Here is a 17305-nt window from a genome sequence, read left to right as displayed (position 1 = left end):
AGGTTTCAACAATAATCCCACTGCTTTACAGTTTGAAAGTTTTTTTAAAAGACTATTGGTTCATACAGAAATAATGACATCATCTGGAGCAAATTGTATGGTGATGGATATGACAAAGATTTTGTGGGTCAGTAGTAGCACTTCAAAACCTGTTGAAAATTCCAATATTTATTTAGATATGCTATGTGCAGAAATAGAAGATGACGACATTAATTTCAATACAAACCAATTTAATGTTTTACAACAAGTCGTAGAAGATATTGTGGAGTACATAGCAGGGTTCATTGTCCGAAAACTTTCACGGAAATTAATTTGTGACGAATGTACTGAAGTTTTAACTCGAACTAATATCGAAAGTGGTTCATTAATAAATATTAAATCACGTGGAGGTTTAATAAACCCATCAGTAGATGTTATCTATTTATGTAAAGTGGCTGAACGAATTTTTAACTCTTACAAAAGTTTGATACCAACTAAACCAAATATTATCAACTATTTAATTATTAAAGCTTCTTCACAAATTAATCTAAAAAATATTTTTATTGTATTAGCTGATCATTTTTTGAATCAAAATCCATTAGATAATCATTTGCTAAAACTTACACATTTAATATTTAAAACTTATTTCAGAATTCGTGTGAATCACTTTACCCTAAGTGAGAGTCAGCCAAAAGAACGCATACGATCGTTTTTAACTAAGACTATTCATTTTAAAAATCAATGATTTCAAGATGATTTCAGATTTATTATTTTCATATTATAATTATTATTATTTACCTAACTATTTCATTTTTTTATATTTTAATTTGATAACTTTATAACTGACCAAATATAAAAGATTTATTATCTAATGTTCATGTGTTCATTTTATGTCTATGATTAAAACTGATTTTTGTGATTTTTAAATGAAATACATATTTTGATGATTTTTTTTCCATGTCATTATTTTGTCACTTTTGTTCCTAGATTCATATTTTATATTGCTTTATACTAATTTATACTAATTATTAGGTACTCTGCCTATATTTTTAAGAGCTAAGAAAATATTAAAATAGTTTTAAATCCTATATTTAAAACATTGTATGTATTAATTAAGTGCATTTATATGCATAGTCGCATAGACATAATAAGATATGTTATGTATGATATCTTATTATGTCTATGACTTCAAATAAGCCGCCTTTTTTGTTTATTATTCCATGATATTACATTTTTTCTTACCTAAACTACGCTCTTTCTCTTTCTAACAATCTTATTTCAATAAACTTATGGCAGGGTGTGGGGGAGTAGCAGTCCATATCTTATTATGTCTATGGGGCAGTGCTGCTAAAAACCGTCGTACAAAAAAAATAAAACTGCAGCTAGTCACCCAAGAATTAAAAACAATTTCTGAATTGTTTAATAAACAAACCAAACCTGAACCAGTAAGCAAGCAATAATAAATTAAAAAATTAGTATAACTTAAGATATTATTAATTTCTAAATTCGATTTTATGTATCTTTTAGATTGATGCACAATTAATACAACAACCTGCAGTTGTATTACAGTTGGCCAAATTAACCGAAGAACAAAAATATTCAGTTGATTATCCTATAAATAATAATTTTTTTTATATAGACTGAAATTATAACGTTAAATAATAAGTATACTTATAAATATATAATATATTTTGGGATGATCACAATGGATCTGTTAGTTTGAATATTGAACAACCAGATCCATTTATAAATGAAGATTATACAATGGACAATATGGTATGACATTTTTTAAAAGTTTAGTAAAAGTAAAATTAAATGTAAATATCAATCTATAAACACAATTTTAACTTTCTCATTATTTTAGGATGTCGTGCTAAGATCAGCAGTTGATGTTTCTATTCCTACAATTGAAAAAGAATACATGTGTGATCAGGTAAGCACCAAACAAATATACAGTAACTTGCTTACATTATGTTTTAATTTAAGGATTATTTTCATAGGCAAAACTAGACCTCTAAAATATGGGGTGCTAAAGTATGAAAAACATAAGATTGATGGCATTTAATTATAATTATGATGGTTCTTAAAAAACAAGGGGTGTTAAATTAGAAAGTAAGAGGATTAATCTTAGGAATAATTCCTTAACTTTCTGTTAATCCAAATAAATTATTTTTAATATGTATAATACATTTAATATTGTTTATAGGATATAGGTTTGGTACGGGGTACTATTTATTTATTACAAATTTTAAAAATCAGCACATTTACTTTACATAACTAAGTAATTTTATGTGTGATTAGGAAATAAAAACCTTTTTATATTAAATATTTTTATTTTTATACATTTAATGTAAAAACTTATTAAAACATAGGTATCAAATAATATTTTATTCATAAGTATAGTCAAACAATTTATTTATATTTAATTGTATTTTTATCAATTGTATTTAAAATTAATATTTATAGTACCTGTATATTTTATTTTATATTTGAGTGTATAAAAAAACCATTATTTTCTGCCTCTGGCCCTCTGAGTCTGCCCTCTCTTAAATCTGTCCCTGCTCACAGCATATATAATTACCTAATTTAAAATAACTGAATAAGTTAAAATTAACATTTTCTTTTTGTGTTTAGGTTCAATTGCCTACAAATGCTTTTCAAGAAAATTATGATATATCTTTATCAAAAAATGATGAACTAGTTCAGCCAGAAATGTTATTCCCCGTTATCAATGGTCGACGATCTACAAGTAGACATTATAAAATTTACAACTGGCAACTGGATATAGTATTCTGTATCAAAAGATGAAATTTTCTGATTTCCATGCCGTCATTTTTCTGCCAACATTACAACTCGAAAAACTGCTGGTAATTTATGTTTTGTTAATTATGGTTCAAAATGTAAAACCTGGAAGGAACAGACCTTACATCTGAACAATCATTAGAGATATAAGACTCATGTTATCTGTGTACTGTGTTGGAACGATTATCTTCTAGTTCAAAAAAACCATTCACTATCTATCGCTAATCAAGTTAATAACGTACAACAAAATTTTATTGAAAATAGAGAACACTTAAAATTCTTATTAATGGTGGCACTTTTTCTGTCAAAACAGAGTTTAGCATTTCGTGGATATAATGAGTCTAACATTTCTAAAAACGAAGGGAACTTTTTAGAAATTTTAGATATGTTTGCTGATGATAAAAATTAAGATTACAGGCATGTTATGGACCCTACACTAATCCTTAGTATCAAAATGATTTTATAAGTAGTAAATAGCTCAACTTACAAGGCAGATTATATTAAACTCTATGAATAAGTTTGGCGTTTATACAATTATGGTTGATGAAACTAAAGACTTATCAATAAAATAACAAATGAGTTTTTTAATACGGTTTGTAGACAAAGAACAAAATATTTGTGAGAGATCAATTGGTTGATACCACATGGCAAATTCAAATGCTGAAAGTTTGGCAAGTGAAATAATTAAAATTCTATCAATAAATAAATTATCATGAACTGTATTGGACAATGCTACGATGGAGCTTCTGTTATGAGTGGGCAGTATTCCGGTGTTCAAGAAAGAATACGCTCCAAAGTTCCTCATGCCATTTATGTCCACTGCTATGCTCATCGTTTAAATTTATGTTTAGTGCAAACTCTACAAAGTATACCCCCCACTTATGTAATTTTTTCAATACAATTCAAAACTTGTATAAGTTTTTAATGAATGTGTAGACAAGGTATGAGCTATTTGTCATAGCTCAAAAAGATAAACAAATACCTGTAATTCATTTGGAACGGTTGGTAGAAACAAGATGGGCATATTGGTATAAATCATTACAAAAAGTTAATATGCGTTTTACTGAAATTTTAGAAGTTCTATCAATACTGAGTCATCAGGGAGATCAAACTGCAAGAGCTATTGGTATATTAAATGAAATTTCAAATATTTCATTTATAAAAACTTCTCATGCTATGGATATTTTAATACAAACCATTCCCATTCACTGTGCTTCAGTTGAACTTCAAAGCTCAAGTATTATACAATCTTCAGCAGTTAATTTGTTACAAAATGTAAAACAAAATATCAAAAAAATGCGTAACGATACATTTTGGGATAAAATAATAACAGCGCAAAATTAGTCGCTAAAAAAATGAAATAGTCTATGAAAATAGTTCAAGAAATAAAAGACCAATGAGATTAAATAGAAATCTTCAAGATTTTTTGGTTCCATCAACAATATTACAAGGGACTTTTGAAAATAACAGCAATACATCTATTGAAAATAACTAGCCATTGAGTATATCAAAATTATTTTTTATACTGCAATTGACAGATAAAAACCTAAATCAAAATTTTATTTGTATAAATTATTAATAAGTATCATTTAATTGAAAAACTAACTATAACTAACTACTTTTATCTGCATTAATTTGATAATATATTTTTTTTATTTTATTGTTTTAGGTTTTTGAATGAACTAAACCATCGCTTCAGCAATCCTAGCATTGATTATTTTAATTTAAAAAGTCCCCATTTAGTTACCTTTATTGATCATTATATACATTTTAAAATTAATAATGAAGATCTTCAAAGTGAATTTCCATCTGCAAAAAATTTAATAAATCATGCAAACAAAGACAGAGATGATGGAATTCAATACCTTTATTCTATTTCAAAAATTTTAAATCAACTTCCAAATACTTTTCAAGAAACTCTTAAAGTTATAAATATCCTTATGACTTTGCCTGTTACTACTGCATCCAATAAATGTTTTTTTTTTTTCTAAATTTAGTTAAAACCCATCTACGGCTAACAACGGGAAATGAACGGCTGAGTGATTTACTGGTCATTGCGGTTGAAAGTAATGTATCAGGTAAAATTAATTTAGATGATGCGGTCGATATATTTTCAAAAATGAAAAAGAGAAGATATCCTTTAATAAATTAATAATATTTTTCTTAACTAATAAAAATTGTTATACTTAATAGTTAACCGAGTTTTAATTGGTAAAGGATTGTACACAGTTGTTTTTATAAAATTATTACCCAGTTAATAAATAAGCTTGTAAAAATTAGACTAAAAAAAATCTTATTAAGTATAACAACGGAATAAGTGAGGTTGGGTATAATGCGGTTGCTAGCGAAGCGAGAGGTTTTTTTTACTCATTCGGGTCGGTCCAAACTCAAAACCTTTGCCCCCCTCTATTGAAAATTGAAATGACGCCACTGATGTGTATATTATATAATTTAGTCTTAAATGTACTAATTACATACAGTTGTATGTACAGAAAAACTAGTCAGAATAAATGTGCTCTAATAATCATAATTTGAACAAAAATTAAATGCTTTATATTTCAAAACTAAACATAGCGAATTATTTTTACAGAGAATTAAGGTGATATCATATCTACGGTTGTACCGAATTTCAAATTTACATTTGGACATAAAACGACAAGTAAAATATATTTTAATTTTGTATTTATACTTTACATTTTATATTTTTATAACATAAATCTAGTTGACATTTTAATTTTTTAATTTTGTTACTTTTAATGTTTTAAAATACAGATCAAAATGTTTATGAATCAAATATTGGTATGTGATTCAGACCAAATATCGGCATTTGGATTTTTCGATATCAATTTAAATCTCGTAACAACTGTGAGTTTACTGGTATATTTTGTAAACCATATATATTATTAAATTTCTTTTTCGTTTATTTGATCATTTTTTATCGAATTTAGGGGTCCTTAAAATTTGTATGTTCACGATCTATTTTCAATAGCAATACGCGAAGGTAACAATTAGCTTAGATCTCGGAAAACAACTAACTTATTGTCAAGTTATATGGATAGAGACAAATTTTAATTTTTCTTTAAATATTTAAATATGGATATCATAATGAATATATTTTTCGATACCGTTTTTTAATTTTTATTACAAAAGTTTTTATTGATTGATTTATTAATATAATATTTTTTTTCGTAAAAACACACCCTTACCAAACGGCTATGGCTAAATGGAAACTAGTAAATTTGTCTCAGCATGTGTTTTTTTATTTACTTATAGCTTTTAGGTCTTCTAAAGTATATAAATACTTAATTTGCTCTAAATCACTAAAGCTGAATTTTTGTTTCAAATTTCAAGTCTTTAAAAGGATTTAGAAATATAAGGATTAGAAAAATTGGGTAAAGTCATGACTGTAAAGATATTGAACACTTACATTGCTAGAACATTGGAGGGGTACTATACCTTACTCTCAGATATTAAGTTTTTCATTAAATGTTTGTTTACAGGTACTCGTATTATTTATTAGTGGAATAATCACAATGATACAGATGAAAAATCATCCAATGATGGAAAAATATAATAATGACACTACATCCTTAGGTTAGGTTAGGTTAGGTTGCGAAGCTACTTTTGTGTATCATACAGTAATTCACAATCACAGTTTTCGTTCTATGACTTGTACATCGGAACTGATTCGTCAATGTTTAAACGACAAAAAATTCACGTGTGCAAAAACAAAAACCAGGGAAATATTTGTCAACGTTATTTGCCCGTACATAGTTGATAATACTTTAAAAGAACTATCTTCTGCGAATTATATATCTATTTTAGTTGACGGTTCCAACCACAAAGCAATTAAACTAGTACCTGTTGTTGTTCGTTATTTTTTGCCTCATGTTGGTGTAAAAAACAAAATACTAGAGTTCTCAAATTTGCCCGGTGAAACATCTGATTTAATTACTTCTAAAATTATTGAAGTTCTTACTAAATTCGGATTAAAGCAAAAAATTGTTGCACTATCGGCTGATAACACAAACACTAATTTTGGTGGATTAAATAGAAAAGGAAAAAATAACGTGTACACAAAACTTCAGACAGAATTAAAAAAAGATATACTTGGATTAGGTTGCAACGCTCACATCCTACATAACGCTGTACAAATCGCGTCAGATAATTTACCTATTGACGTAGAAGCTATTACAGTTAAACTTTTTGGATATTTCCACATGTATACAGTGTGGGTAGAAAAATTAAAAGAATTTTGCGATTTTGCTGATGTCCAATACCGTGATATTTTATCACATGCCAAAACTAGATGGCTATCGCTGTCTCCTGCAATCGACAGAATTATTTTAATGTTTGATGGCCTAAAGTCGTATTTTATTTCACAAGATTCGAGTCCTAAGATATTGGTTGACTTTTTTCAAAACGTCACTGCTCTATTATATATGAAATTTATACAAAGTATGCTTAAACTGTTCAATAACTATATTCAAAAAATTGAAGGGGAAAACATTTCGGCATTTGAATTAACCCTTTCAGGACGGACGGGACGTTTGAGTCCCGGCTCTAAAACGTCTAATATTAAATAAACAGTAAAGCCGATTGAGCCAATCGTACTGACGGGACATCTGAGTCCCATGGACATAAGTTATAAAAAAAAAAATTTAATAATATCTATTTATACAACATTTATTGTCGTATACACATGAGGTGTAATGCATTATACACTTTTCAATCTTATCGCTGTTTTGTTTTCATTTTATAAATACACTTATCGTTTTCTTCGTAAATACAGTCAAAAATACGATTCAGATTATAACGAGTGTATATTACGTGTTTATATTTGTGGGGAATAAATCATTAATTCGTAAATAATCGTGTTTGAATCGACGGGACTCGCTTGTCCCGTCAGTTATCTACGTCTAGCTTTTCAGTGACCATCACGTATTAGTAATCGTACGATATTCGCGTAAATATTTTTACCACGTGTTATTTATTATTCGTATTTTTTAATTATTTTTATTGCACACGCACTTACATTTATTAAAAATGAATAATAAACTTATTGAAAACGACGTAGAAGAGTGGTTAGCTATGGATATTCCTGACAATCACATACTATCTGAGGACGAATACGACTTAGATGAAGATCAAATGGACGAAGAAGCCCCAAACCAGGTAGAAATAATTGATCGTTTATTTTTACCAACTGGCCAGGACATAGAAAGTAGTAGTAAGGATTTAGAATTATTAGAAAACAATGATGACATGCTAGTTTTTGATTTCCCTGAGTTCTCTAATGATAATAATGACGTTCCTACTAATGCTGATAATCCTAGTCTTATGAGAATTTTAAGACCAAGAACTTCTACTACACTTATAGAAAATAATGTTCAAAATAACCCGATAGTTATTGTTCCTAATTTACCGGTAACTCCAGACCCAGTACTTCAAACTGAAATAAATCGACAGTGGAGAAAGAAAGACGAAACCACTATTGAGTTACCGTTATATAATGAAAATAAAAGCTGTAATGTAGAGATGTTCAAGAATTGTAAAAGTGCGACAGATATTTTTGTAAAACTTCTAAATCCAATTATTGATCATATAGTTGATCAAAGTAATTTATATGCAACACAAAATAACAAAACACTAAAGTTATCTGCAGATGAATTAATGGGCTTTATCGGAATTAACTTTTGCATGGGATATCATAAGTTACCATCTTATAGACACTACTGGAGTACTGCAAAAGACCTACATTTTATAAGTAATTTCCGAAGTTATGAGCAGAGATAGATTTAGTGAAATTTTATCAAATATTCATGTAAATGATAATACCGCGATTCCAGCAAATAATAAAGATAAACTTTACAAGTTACGTCCAATGATAGATTTGTTAAATAAAACATTTTCTGAAGCATATAATGGAACACGCGAGCTCAGTGTGGACGAGTCAATGATAAAGTTTAAAGGACGTAGCAGTATAAAACAATACAATCCCATGAAACCTATAAAGCGTGGGTATAAATTGTGGTGTATTGCCGATCAAAAAGGTTACATTTTAAATTTTTTAATTTATCAAGGCTAAAATGAGGCCCTAGAACTAGAGTTCGAAGATTTCAATCTGGGAGAAAGAATAGTGCTAAAGCTAACCAAGCCATATAGGAAACAGTCCCGACTTATATTTTTCGATAATTACTTTACGTCTATAATATTACTGGAAAGATTGAAGACAGAACAGACGTTGGCATGTGGCACCATAAGATCTAATCGGAAAGGAATGCCAAATAATTTGATGAAAGATTCTGCAATTGCACGTGGGGAATACGACTGTCGTTTTTCTACTTCTGGTATTGGTGTATTCAAGTGGCGTGATAATAAAACTGTGCATTTCGCATCTAATTATCACGGAAACGAAGTTACAAGTGTTCTAAGAACGATGAAGGACGGTTCAAAATTAACAACAAAATGTCCTCCCGTGGTAAAAGACTACAATAATTTTATGGGAGGTGTCGATTTAGCGGATAGATATAGGTCATTGTACAATGTTGATCGGAAATCAAATAAATGGTGGTTGAGAATATTCTGGGGACTCCTCGACATTACATTTGTGAACACCTACGTCATTTACTGTGAGATGTTCGATGACACGGATGTTTTGGATGTACGTCGATCCATCGCACTTGGTCTTATGACATTACGCAGTTTACCATCAAGAAGATCAGTCAGTTTGAAAAGAGCAGCTCCTAAAACCCCAACAACTCGCAGAGGAAAACAGTTATCCAATACAAAAGATGTTAGATTAGGAAACAGGTACTTCAATAATAAAATTAAATTTTAAAAATAGGTAATGATAAACACAAATATTTTGAATTTTTTTAGAGGAATTCATTGGGTGGTCTACGGTGCCAATAGATGAAGGTGTGAACTGTGCAGTACACGGGGAATTGAGTCGAGACCGAAATCTAAGTGTTCACATTGTAGAGTATTCTTGTGCAGTAATGAAAATAAAAATTGTTTCAATGAGTATCATGAAGTAGAAACAGTAAACATTTGATTCAATTGTTTTTATATTATGTTTATTTCTATGATATATTATGTATTTTTTATAACTATAAAATGTACAGATTATAAAAAGATAAGTTTTTTCCATAAGATATAATACATTGTTAATTTAATATTCAATAAAATAGTATACAAATACGAGTTTCACAAAAAAAAGTGTATTTTAATTTACATTCATAGAATCCTGTCGGGACATCTAAGTCCCGACCAAAAAAAGGGGGCGAGGGGTGGTTAAAAAGTTTTGACAAAAATATAACGAATATTTCATGCATATAAAAAAAAGTCTATGAAAAAAAAATTCACTTTTTTAATTTTTTTTAGTCTCAGGAATGAAAGGGTTAATTGATATATTAAACAGTTTATTAAATAACTTGAAAAACAGAAAGAATGAACATTTTATTAATACTGAAATGGAGATAATGATTGATTCTATTGAAGAAGAGGGTTATTTAGTTAAAAAAGAATTTGATATAAATTGTCAAAAGTTTTACGATTTATGTATATCGTATATTCAAAAGTGGACATTACCTAACCAGGCACTAATGGTTGAATTAAATTGGTTGCACTTAACAAACAAAAATACAGTTACATGGAATAATGCTAAAAATATAATAAAGATGTTATCGAAATATGTTAAAGTTAATTAAGATGAATACTTTGATGAGTTTATGGCTTTTATAAACATTTTTCAAGACAAATTTGATGACTGGACAAAAAATGTTGTTTTAGTAGAACAAAAATGGGTACAAATATTTAATATATTTAAAGAAAAAGATGTAAATGTATCAAATCTGGCAATGGTTGTAGAGTTTGCATTTTGTTTACCGGGGTCAAACGCGTCAATAGAGCGAGTATTTTCTTTAATGACAACTACTTGGACTGACGTTCGAAATCAAATGGATACTAAATCAATAGAATGTTGTCTGATAACAAAAACATATGTATTGAGTTGCATTGAATTTTACAATTAAATAATAAAAAATTCTACACTACTTAAGAAAGTACACAGCACTGAAAAATATAAGGTCTCTTTGGACGACAAAAATAAAGAAAAATAATAAATCAGTAAAATCTACCTAGATTAGTATACTTATCTTAACGGCTGGAAATTGTATTATTGTTTTTATTTGAATTTTAAGTGTTCATAAAATAAAGATAGCCTATCTAATTGATTAATTTGAATATTATTTATACCTAAAAGTTATATACAGCTACCTATGTAATTATATAGTATATGCTTACTAGATATTAACCTATTTTTTATGAATTTTGCTGTCCCGGATTTCTAAGAATTAAATCTGGCCACCCTAATCTACTAACAAGCACCTACCACGACAAACATGACCACAAACAAAACACGTCTGCCAAAGGTTGTTTGCGGTGATTACTAGAAAATTGACACCTGCTGAAAAAATATAATTTGAGTAGTTGGCACTAGATTGCCACCGAATGTTATTTACCAGAAAAGCTAATTTTCAAGTTAATCAACCACGGAGAACTTCTAACACGTGGAATACAGCTGAACTCATAACAGACATACAAACATAATACATACACACCAAGGTATATGATGTTCATCCGAGGATGGTCAAAAACACAATAACCAGAACACCGACTCCTTTACCTCTCGTTTGGTGCTGGATTTTCTTAGTCTTGGAAGCTGTACTAAAAATTACAGAACCTTTACACAAACCTTTACGACAACACACACAACAAAACAAAGGCCTTAAACGACGGCACTCAAGCTTTATGTGTATAATAAAATTGTTATGGACTTATGGTTAAAAAAAAATAAATTAATAAAATTTGTTATGGTCTTATATTAAAGTTTAAATTAAATGTTATTTTTATAAATAAAATCTTGATTACCTTTAAGGAAAATTAATTTTTCAAACATTTTGTCAGATAGATTAGATCTACTAGGTGAGTGCACAAAACTTGCGAATGAAAATAAACGCTCAACGGGAGCAGATGAACAGAGACTTGTGTTATATTTTATAAATAGTTTTTTTATGGATGGATAATTATTTAAACAGTTTAATGATTTGTTATTGTCGTTAAAATATGTAATTAATTCAAGTTCATTTTGTGATTGCTGTTTATTTTCAACCTGAGAAGAAAATATTAAAAAACCGTCTTCAGAATCTCTACTAGATTCATGGTTACTACAATCATTAATAATTTGTTCTGTAGCATTTATACACAAATTTTGTATTATTTTTTTTTGGTGATCACTAATGTAATCTGGAATCCACCTTAGTTTAAAATTTGGATGGAAACATGTTGCTAGAATAGCTTCATTAATTTCAGGAGATAGTTCAAAAAATAAATTAAATCTTTTTGTAAGAGAGCTTATCAAAGGTGTAATTAAAAAAGCGCAATATTTAAAATTTTTTTCTTTTAAATGTTCTAATCGGGATTTTAAAGAAAACAATGATGGTGCTAAGATTCCGTAGAAACAATTATTTTGAGCTTGCAAACAATCTAGGGCGCAAGCTATTGGTTTTAGTAAAATTATTAATTCATCTAAATATACTAACTCTATGTCTTTAAAGCTACAGTTGACATTTAAATGTTGGAAAAGTATATTTAGTTTGTCCTTAAACTTTAATAATTGACTCAGCGCGTCGTACAAAGAATTCCACCTAGTTGGACATGGATAAAAAAGTGAACAACCTAATAAATTGTGTATGATTTCTGAAGATTTCGGTCGCCTAGACATATTCCACAATGTAGTACATTTACCAATAGCTCCATTATGTAGTCTACTAACTGATGAATTTTTTACTGCTTTTGAAAAATCTGTAGTTGCTATTAGACTAAGTGTGTGGCTAGCACATCGTAAATGACGAGGAAGAAATATTGCCTGCTCATTATTTTCAACATCTTCATCCACTGCAATAACTTGAAAATGTAAAGTTTCTTCCCCTTCTGAAAAAAATAAAAACAACAATAATAATAATTATTATTGTTATAAATATCGATAAAAATAAAACCTTCATCGTCAAGATGACAAGATCCATATCATCCGTCATATTATGGTCTTGAATGTCATATCCAAACTCTTTGAATGCTTTTATAAAATTAGATCCATTATCAGTTACGGTTGAAACAATTTGTTCACGAAGAAGTGAATACTCATTAAAAGTGTCCTGCAATAATTCTGCTATACGATCGTATGAATGTTTACCATTCATTCGTTTGCAGGAAAGTACACAGTTGCCGCGTTCTAATGTGTTTGTAGAAATCTAAAAAAAATAAATAAATAATTAGGCACATTTATTACGTAATTTAAAAACAAATAATTTTTATTATAGATATTATTTAATTAGTACCCAGTGTGCTGTGACGCCCATAAAACTTCGATGTTTTGTTGACCAAATATCCGCTGTTGTAGTTATAAGTGTTCGTGGTTCAGTTGTAAACACATTTTTAATCTTGTCAATAACATTTATAAAATCATCGTTAATACGACGACTTAGTGTTCTTCTCGAATACACTTGCAAGTCATTGTCTATGCCTAATTATTTTAAACTAATACAATTAACGGAAATTTTTGATATTTTGATATTCCTAATATTTGAGTATTAAGTGAATAATTTACCTTTTATTATTTTTACAAAATTGTCATCTTCAACGGTATACAAAGGCCTCATACCCAAAACAATATAACGCATTATATTTTTATCTAGTTCCCGTTGTTTATCTTGTTTATTAAAAAAACATATTTTTGGTTGTTTAAGTGGACATAAATCTACACTCGATGACTGGTCTAATGGTCTCTTACGCCTATGGTTGCTAGTTGCATTTTGTTTAATGTGCTCGTCGTATAATGTCAATTTTTCAAAATGAACTCTCTAAAAATGATTTTATAATAAAATAAATAAAAACATTTTATATACCTATATAATATATATAAATGTTAATAAATAATATAATAATACATTAATTTTATATGAAGTCGAAAATTTGTGGTGAATTTAAGAGATCCAGAAAGTATTTTATTTTCCTTTTTGACATCTTGGCATGTCGTACATAATGCTTTTACAGCGTAATCTGCAGACCCATTTTGTTCGTGAGACACAATTTAAAAAAATGTTCCATTCAATGATGGCGGAATATTAATATTTTTTTCAGTAAAAAAATCCATTAAAAAAAATTAAAAATAAATATTATGAAAATATTATTATGAAAAAAATCGTAAACGGGCAGTTGACACAGTGACACAGTAACACAGACAGAACGAATAGTATGGTACAACGTACAACAACGTGAATAGTATGCTGCAATTGCTTATCTTTACTTTAGATTTTATTTTCTATTTTATGTGGAAATACCTACACGGTTACACTCATATCTAGTACACATTTTTACAATAATAGTATCTTGTATCTTTTGGCAAAAATAGATACATGATACTAGTATATAATGTATCATGAATCATGATACATTATACATTAAAATTATGTATCATGATACAAGATACAATTGTATCTTTGATACTGCCCAACCCTGGTTAGTATTAATAAAAAACTAATGTGATAGTTAATACTGTTCTGTAATGAGATAAGTCTGCATTGTTATGTTAAAAGTTTAATTTTTAAAATCCTTAAATAATAAGAGTTACTTTTATGTTAAAATTACATAATTTTATACTTGTTTTTTTGTACGTGATTTCTGGCAATGTATCTTTTAAGATACAACTCATAACTTTGAACTTTCAAGTCCAAAATTTTTTTTCGATAACATTTTTGAATTCAGCGACCTTAAATTAGTTTGAAAATATCTACTTTACAATTTTCATTCAAATATTTTTATGCTTGCCAAGTTAAGGGTTAAAAAAGCACGGTATGGTATAAAGTTTTTCGAGCTCTGTGCACCCGATGGATTTGTTTTAAACATGGAGATGTATAAAGGAAAAAGAGAAGAAATTCAAGTTGGTTGCACATCAAAAATAAATAGTTTAGTTTTTCGTATTTTGGAACCTTTTCTTGATAAAGGGCATACAGTATTTATGGATAATTATTATAATAGTATAAGTCTTTCAAGATAACTCCTAAATGGAAAAACACATACAACAGGAACACTACGCAGTAACTGTAAAGGCAACCCAAAATGTGTAACCACAAAAAAGTTAAAATCTGTGGAATATATTTGGCGTCGACAAGAAAACATTTATGTATCTAAGTGGAAAGATAAAAGGGATTTATTAGCGATAACTACAAAGTACCCTCCACAGCTTTTATTATCCAAAAATCGATTCGGAAATGAAAAAAATAAACTAAATGAAATTATTCAGTATAATAATAATATGAGTGGTATAGATAGGTCAGACCAAATGGTAAAATATTACAGCAGCCCACAAAAACAATCACGATGGCATGAAAAAGTTTTATTTCATCTGTTAGATATTACAGTGTGAAATAGTTTTTACCTATACAAAAAACATTTTGGCTGCAATTCTATGACTTTTAAAGATTTTCGCGATGTTTTAATAAAAAATATGATAAACCTTCCAATAGATGTAACAGCTAAAAAAATTTTTAATGCGCCAAAATCAAAAGATCCAAAAAACAAACGACCAATGTCAGAAGAAGGACTACACTATCAAGAAAAAATCCCATTACCTCCACTGTATAAAAGAAAACATTACTTTAAAAACTGCAAAATGTGCACAAAAAAACAAGTGAGGAAACAAACCCAGGATCAATGCAAAGCTTGCAATGTTCCACTGTGTCCCGGTTCATGTTTTGAAGACTTTCACAAAAATATGTCATAAAAAAATTATTTCATTATTTTATATTATTTCATTGGTTCAATTTATATAAGACTATATTTTCATTTTTTTTTTTTAATTTCATAATATTCTTTTTCAAAATTTGTTATACAAAATAAACCAGATTGAGTTGAATTATTATTTTTATTATATTATTTAAAAAATATAAATTATACTGATTAGCAGTGCAGTGATGTACATAGTTGTAAATAGCAATGTAGAGGGACAGTACCCAAATTACTACTGCTATAGCAGTATTAATTATGTGCGTTTTTAAAAGTAGTTTTTTCCCCTTCCGAGAATCTCAAATGTCCACGAATGTGTTAAGATTCTTATAATTATTATATATTATTACTCATATTACAAAATGTATTATTTAATGTATATCTATTATTATGTTTTTACACATAGGTATTGCCATATTATTAATATTATTGTTATATTAAATACTATTATGTATGCATTAACTTAAAGTACTAGCTACTTATTACAACATGTTGTAGAAAATAGCATTTTGAATTGCACAAAACATTATTTTTAAGGAAAATGCACTTTTCATTTTGACACTTGGTCCTACAAACACATTTAAAAAATCATTGGTCCGTAATAGTTACTGTCGACTGTTCGTAACGTCACTTCTGTATCTGTTGGAACCACGTAAATTTGTAGTAGCTTTTTCTGACATACTGAGTACTAACTTCTGGGGTATAGCCGCTTCAGAACTTCAGAATTTTAATTCTTAGTGCATCAAATTGTGCACACACGGACACGGTATGCGCATTTACAATAAACTATAAGTTAAGTCGTTGGTAATAAGCGATACCCTGCAATTTTGTTTATTTTTGTCATAATTCCTACTCCACGTTGGGCATTATACATAATACCTAGGCAAAGATCATATTATGCCTAGGTATTTTGCAAAATACCGGATTATCCATATTGCCGGTAACATATATATCTAAAAAAAAAAAAATAAAAAAAAAATTTAATTTTCATTGACTTAAATTTTAACTTAACTGATTTATATTGATATAAACCTAATAAATAACAAGTTACTTTCAATTTCATTCATTCATAAACAATTAAATAATAAATATAATACAATTATTATTGATGATATATTTATATGTATATATTGCATTAACATTTAGTTTTATTATTTTAAGCCATATAACTCTCTGCTTAAATATTAAAAAATAAATAAATAACTTAACTTCAGTTAGTAAGTATCATTAACTTATCCGGGCTTAGTTTTTAATTGTAATAAGTTCTTAGAAAGAATAATTATCATGCTTTTTATGTTATGAGGGCAATAATTTTTCATAATATACATATACATTTTACTCAGTGTGAACATTAAACACTGTGTATCAGAATGTTTGAGCCAAGGATAATCTAATAATAAACAGCCAAATACAGTTCATATTATAAGAACACACATTTTTGGCACTTTAAAAAATATTTACACTTAAGTAACAATTACATTAATATACTTTAGCTACAGAGCTACAACAATTAGCATAACTTAAAAAAGATTTTTACAACTATTTTAAAAATAAATATTTAGAGCAGATAGTTAAAATAAAATTGTAGTTATAAGACAAGAGAAAAACAATATTAATCGAGATAATATAGTAATATAAATATTAAAAATATGCTTATTATGAGGACGTGATACCTGCA

At 28.2% G+C, this 17305-nt stretch overlaps 2 protein-coding genes across 3 annotated transcripts; one reads left to right on the top strand and one right to left on the bottom strand.

The window, feature by feature from the left end:
• Positions 1-7827: 7827 nt before the first annotated feature.
• Positions 7828-9700, top strand: LOC111042350 (piggyBac transposable element-derived protein 3-like). Its single transcript, XM_022326929.1, has 4 exons — positions 7828-8548; positions 8631-8798; positions 8883-9594; positions 9664-9700. The coding sequence occupies exons 1-4, from the start codon at positions 7828-7830 to the stop codon at positions 9698-9700; spliced, it is 1638 nt and encodes a 545-aa protein (XP_022182621.1).
• A 2292-nt stretch (positions 9701-11992) lies between these two features.
• Positions 11993-17242, bottom strand: LOC111042352. Of its 2 annotated transcripts, none has more exons than XM_022326931.1 (4): positions 16321-17242; positions 13182-13703; positions 12843-13094; positions 11993-12777 (listed from the first exon to the last, which is right to left on the bottom strand). In XM_022326931.1, exons 2-4 carry the CDS (start codon positions 13200-13202, stop codon positions 12661-12663), a joined length of 390 nt encoding a protein of 129 aa, XP_022182623.1. In that variant the 5' UTR covers positions 13203-13703; positions 16321-17242; the 3' UTR covers positions 11993-12660. The 2 variants fall into 2 exon arrangements, 1 of the variants encoding a protein (XP_022182623.1); XR_002605427.1 differs by lacking the exon at positions 16321-17242 and adding an exon at positions 13791-15673 and having other exon boundaries at positions 12674-12777.
• Positions 17243-17305: the final 63 nt, after the last annotated feature.

Source organism: Myzus persicae, unplaced genomic scaffold (assembly GCF_001856785.1).
Source record: "Myzus persicae strain clone G006 unplaced genomic scaffold, MPER_G0061.0, whole genome shotgun sequence".
Lineage (NCBI taxonomy): Eukaryota > Metazoa > Arthropoda > Insecta > Hemiptera > Aphididae > Myzus > Myzus persicae.
The sequence above is the reverse complement of the archived record's forward strand: the minus strand, read 5'-3'. Positions and strand labels throughout refer to the sequence as shown.

Coding starts and splice junctions, on each gene's coding strand:
- LOC111042352 (XM_022326931.1), bottom strand. CDS start 13,202: ATGGGCGTCACAGCACACTGG. Junction 13,095..13,181: donor TGGGCGTCACAGCACACTGG/GTACTAATTAAA, acceptor TATTTTTTTTAG/ATTTCTACAAACACATTAGA. Junction 12,778..12,842: donor TTGTCATCTTGACGATGAAG/GTTTTATTTTTA, acceptor TATTTTTTTCAG/AAGGGGAAGAAACTTTACAT.
- LOC111042350 (XM_022326929.1), top strand. CDS start 7,828: ATGAATAATAAACTTATTGAAAACGACGTAGAAGAGTGGTTAGCTATG. Junction 8,799..8,882: donor TCCCATGAAACCTATAAAGC/GTGGGTATAAAT, acceptor ATGAGGCCCTAG/AACTAGAGTTCGAAGATTTC. Junction 9,595..9,663: donor GATGTTAGATTAGGAAACAG/GTACTTCAATAA, acceptor GAATTTTTTTAG/AGGAATTCATTGGGTGGTCT.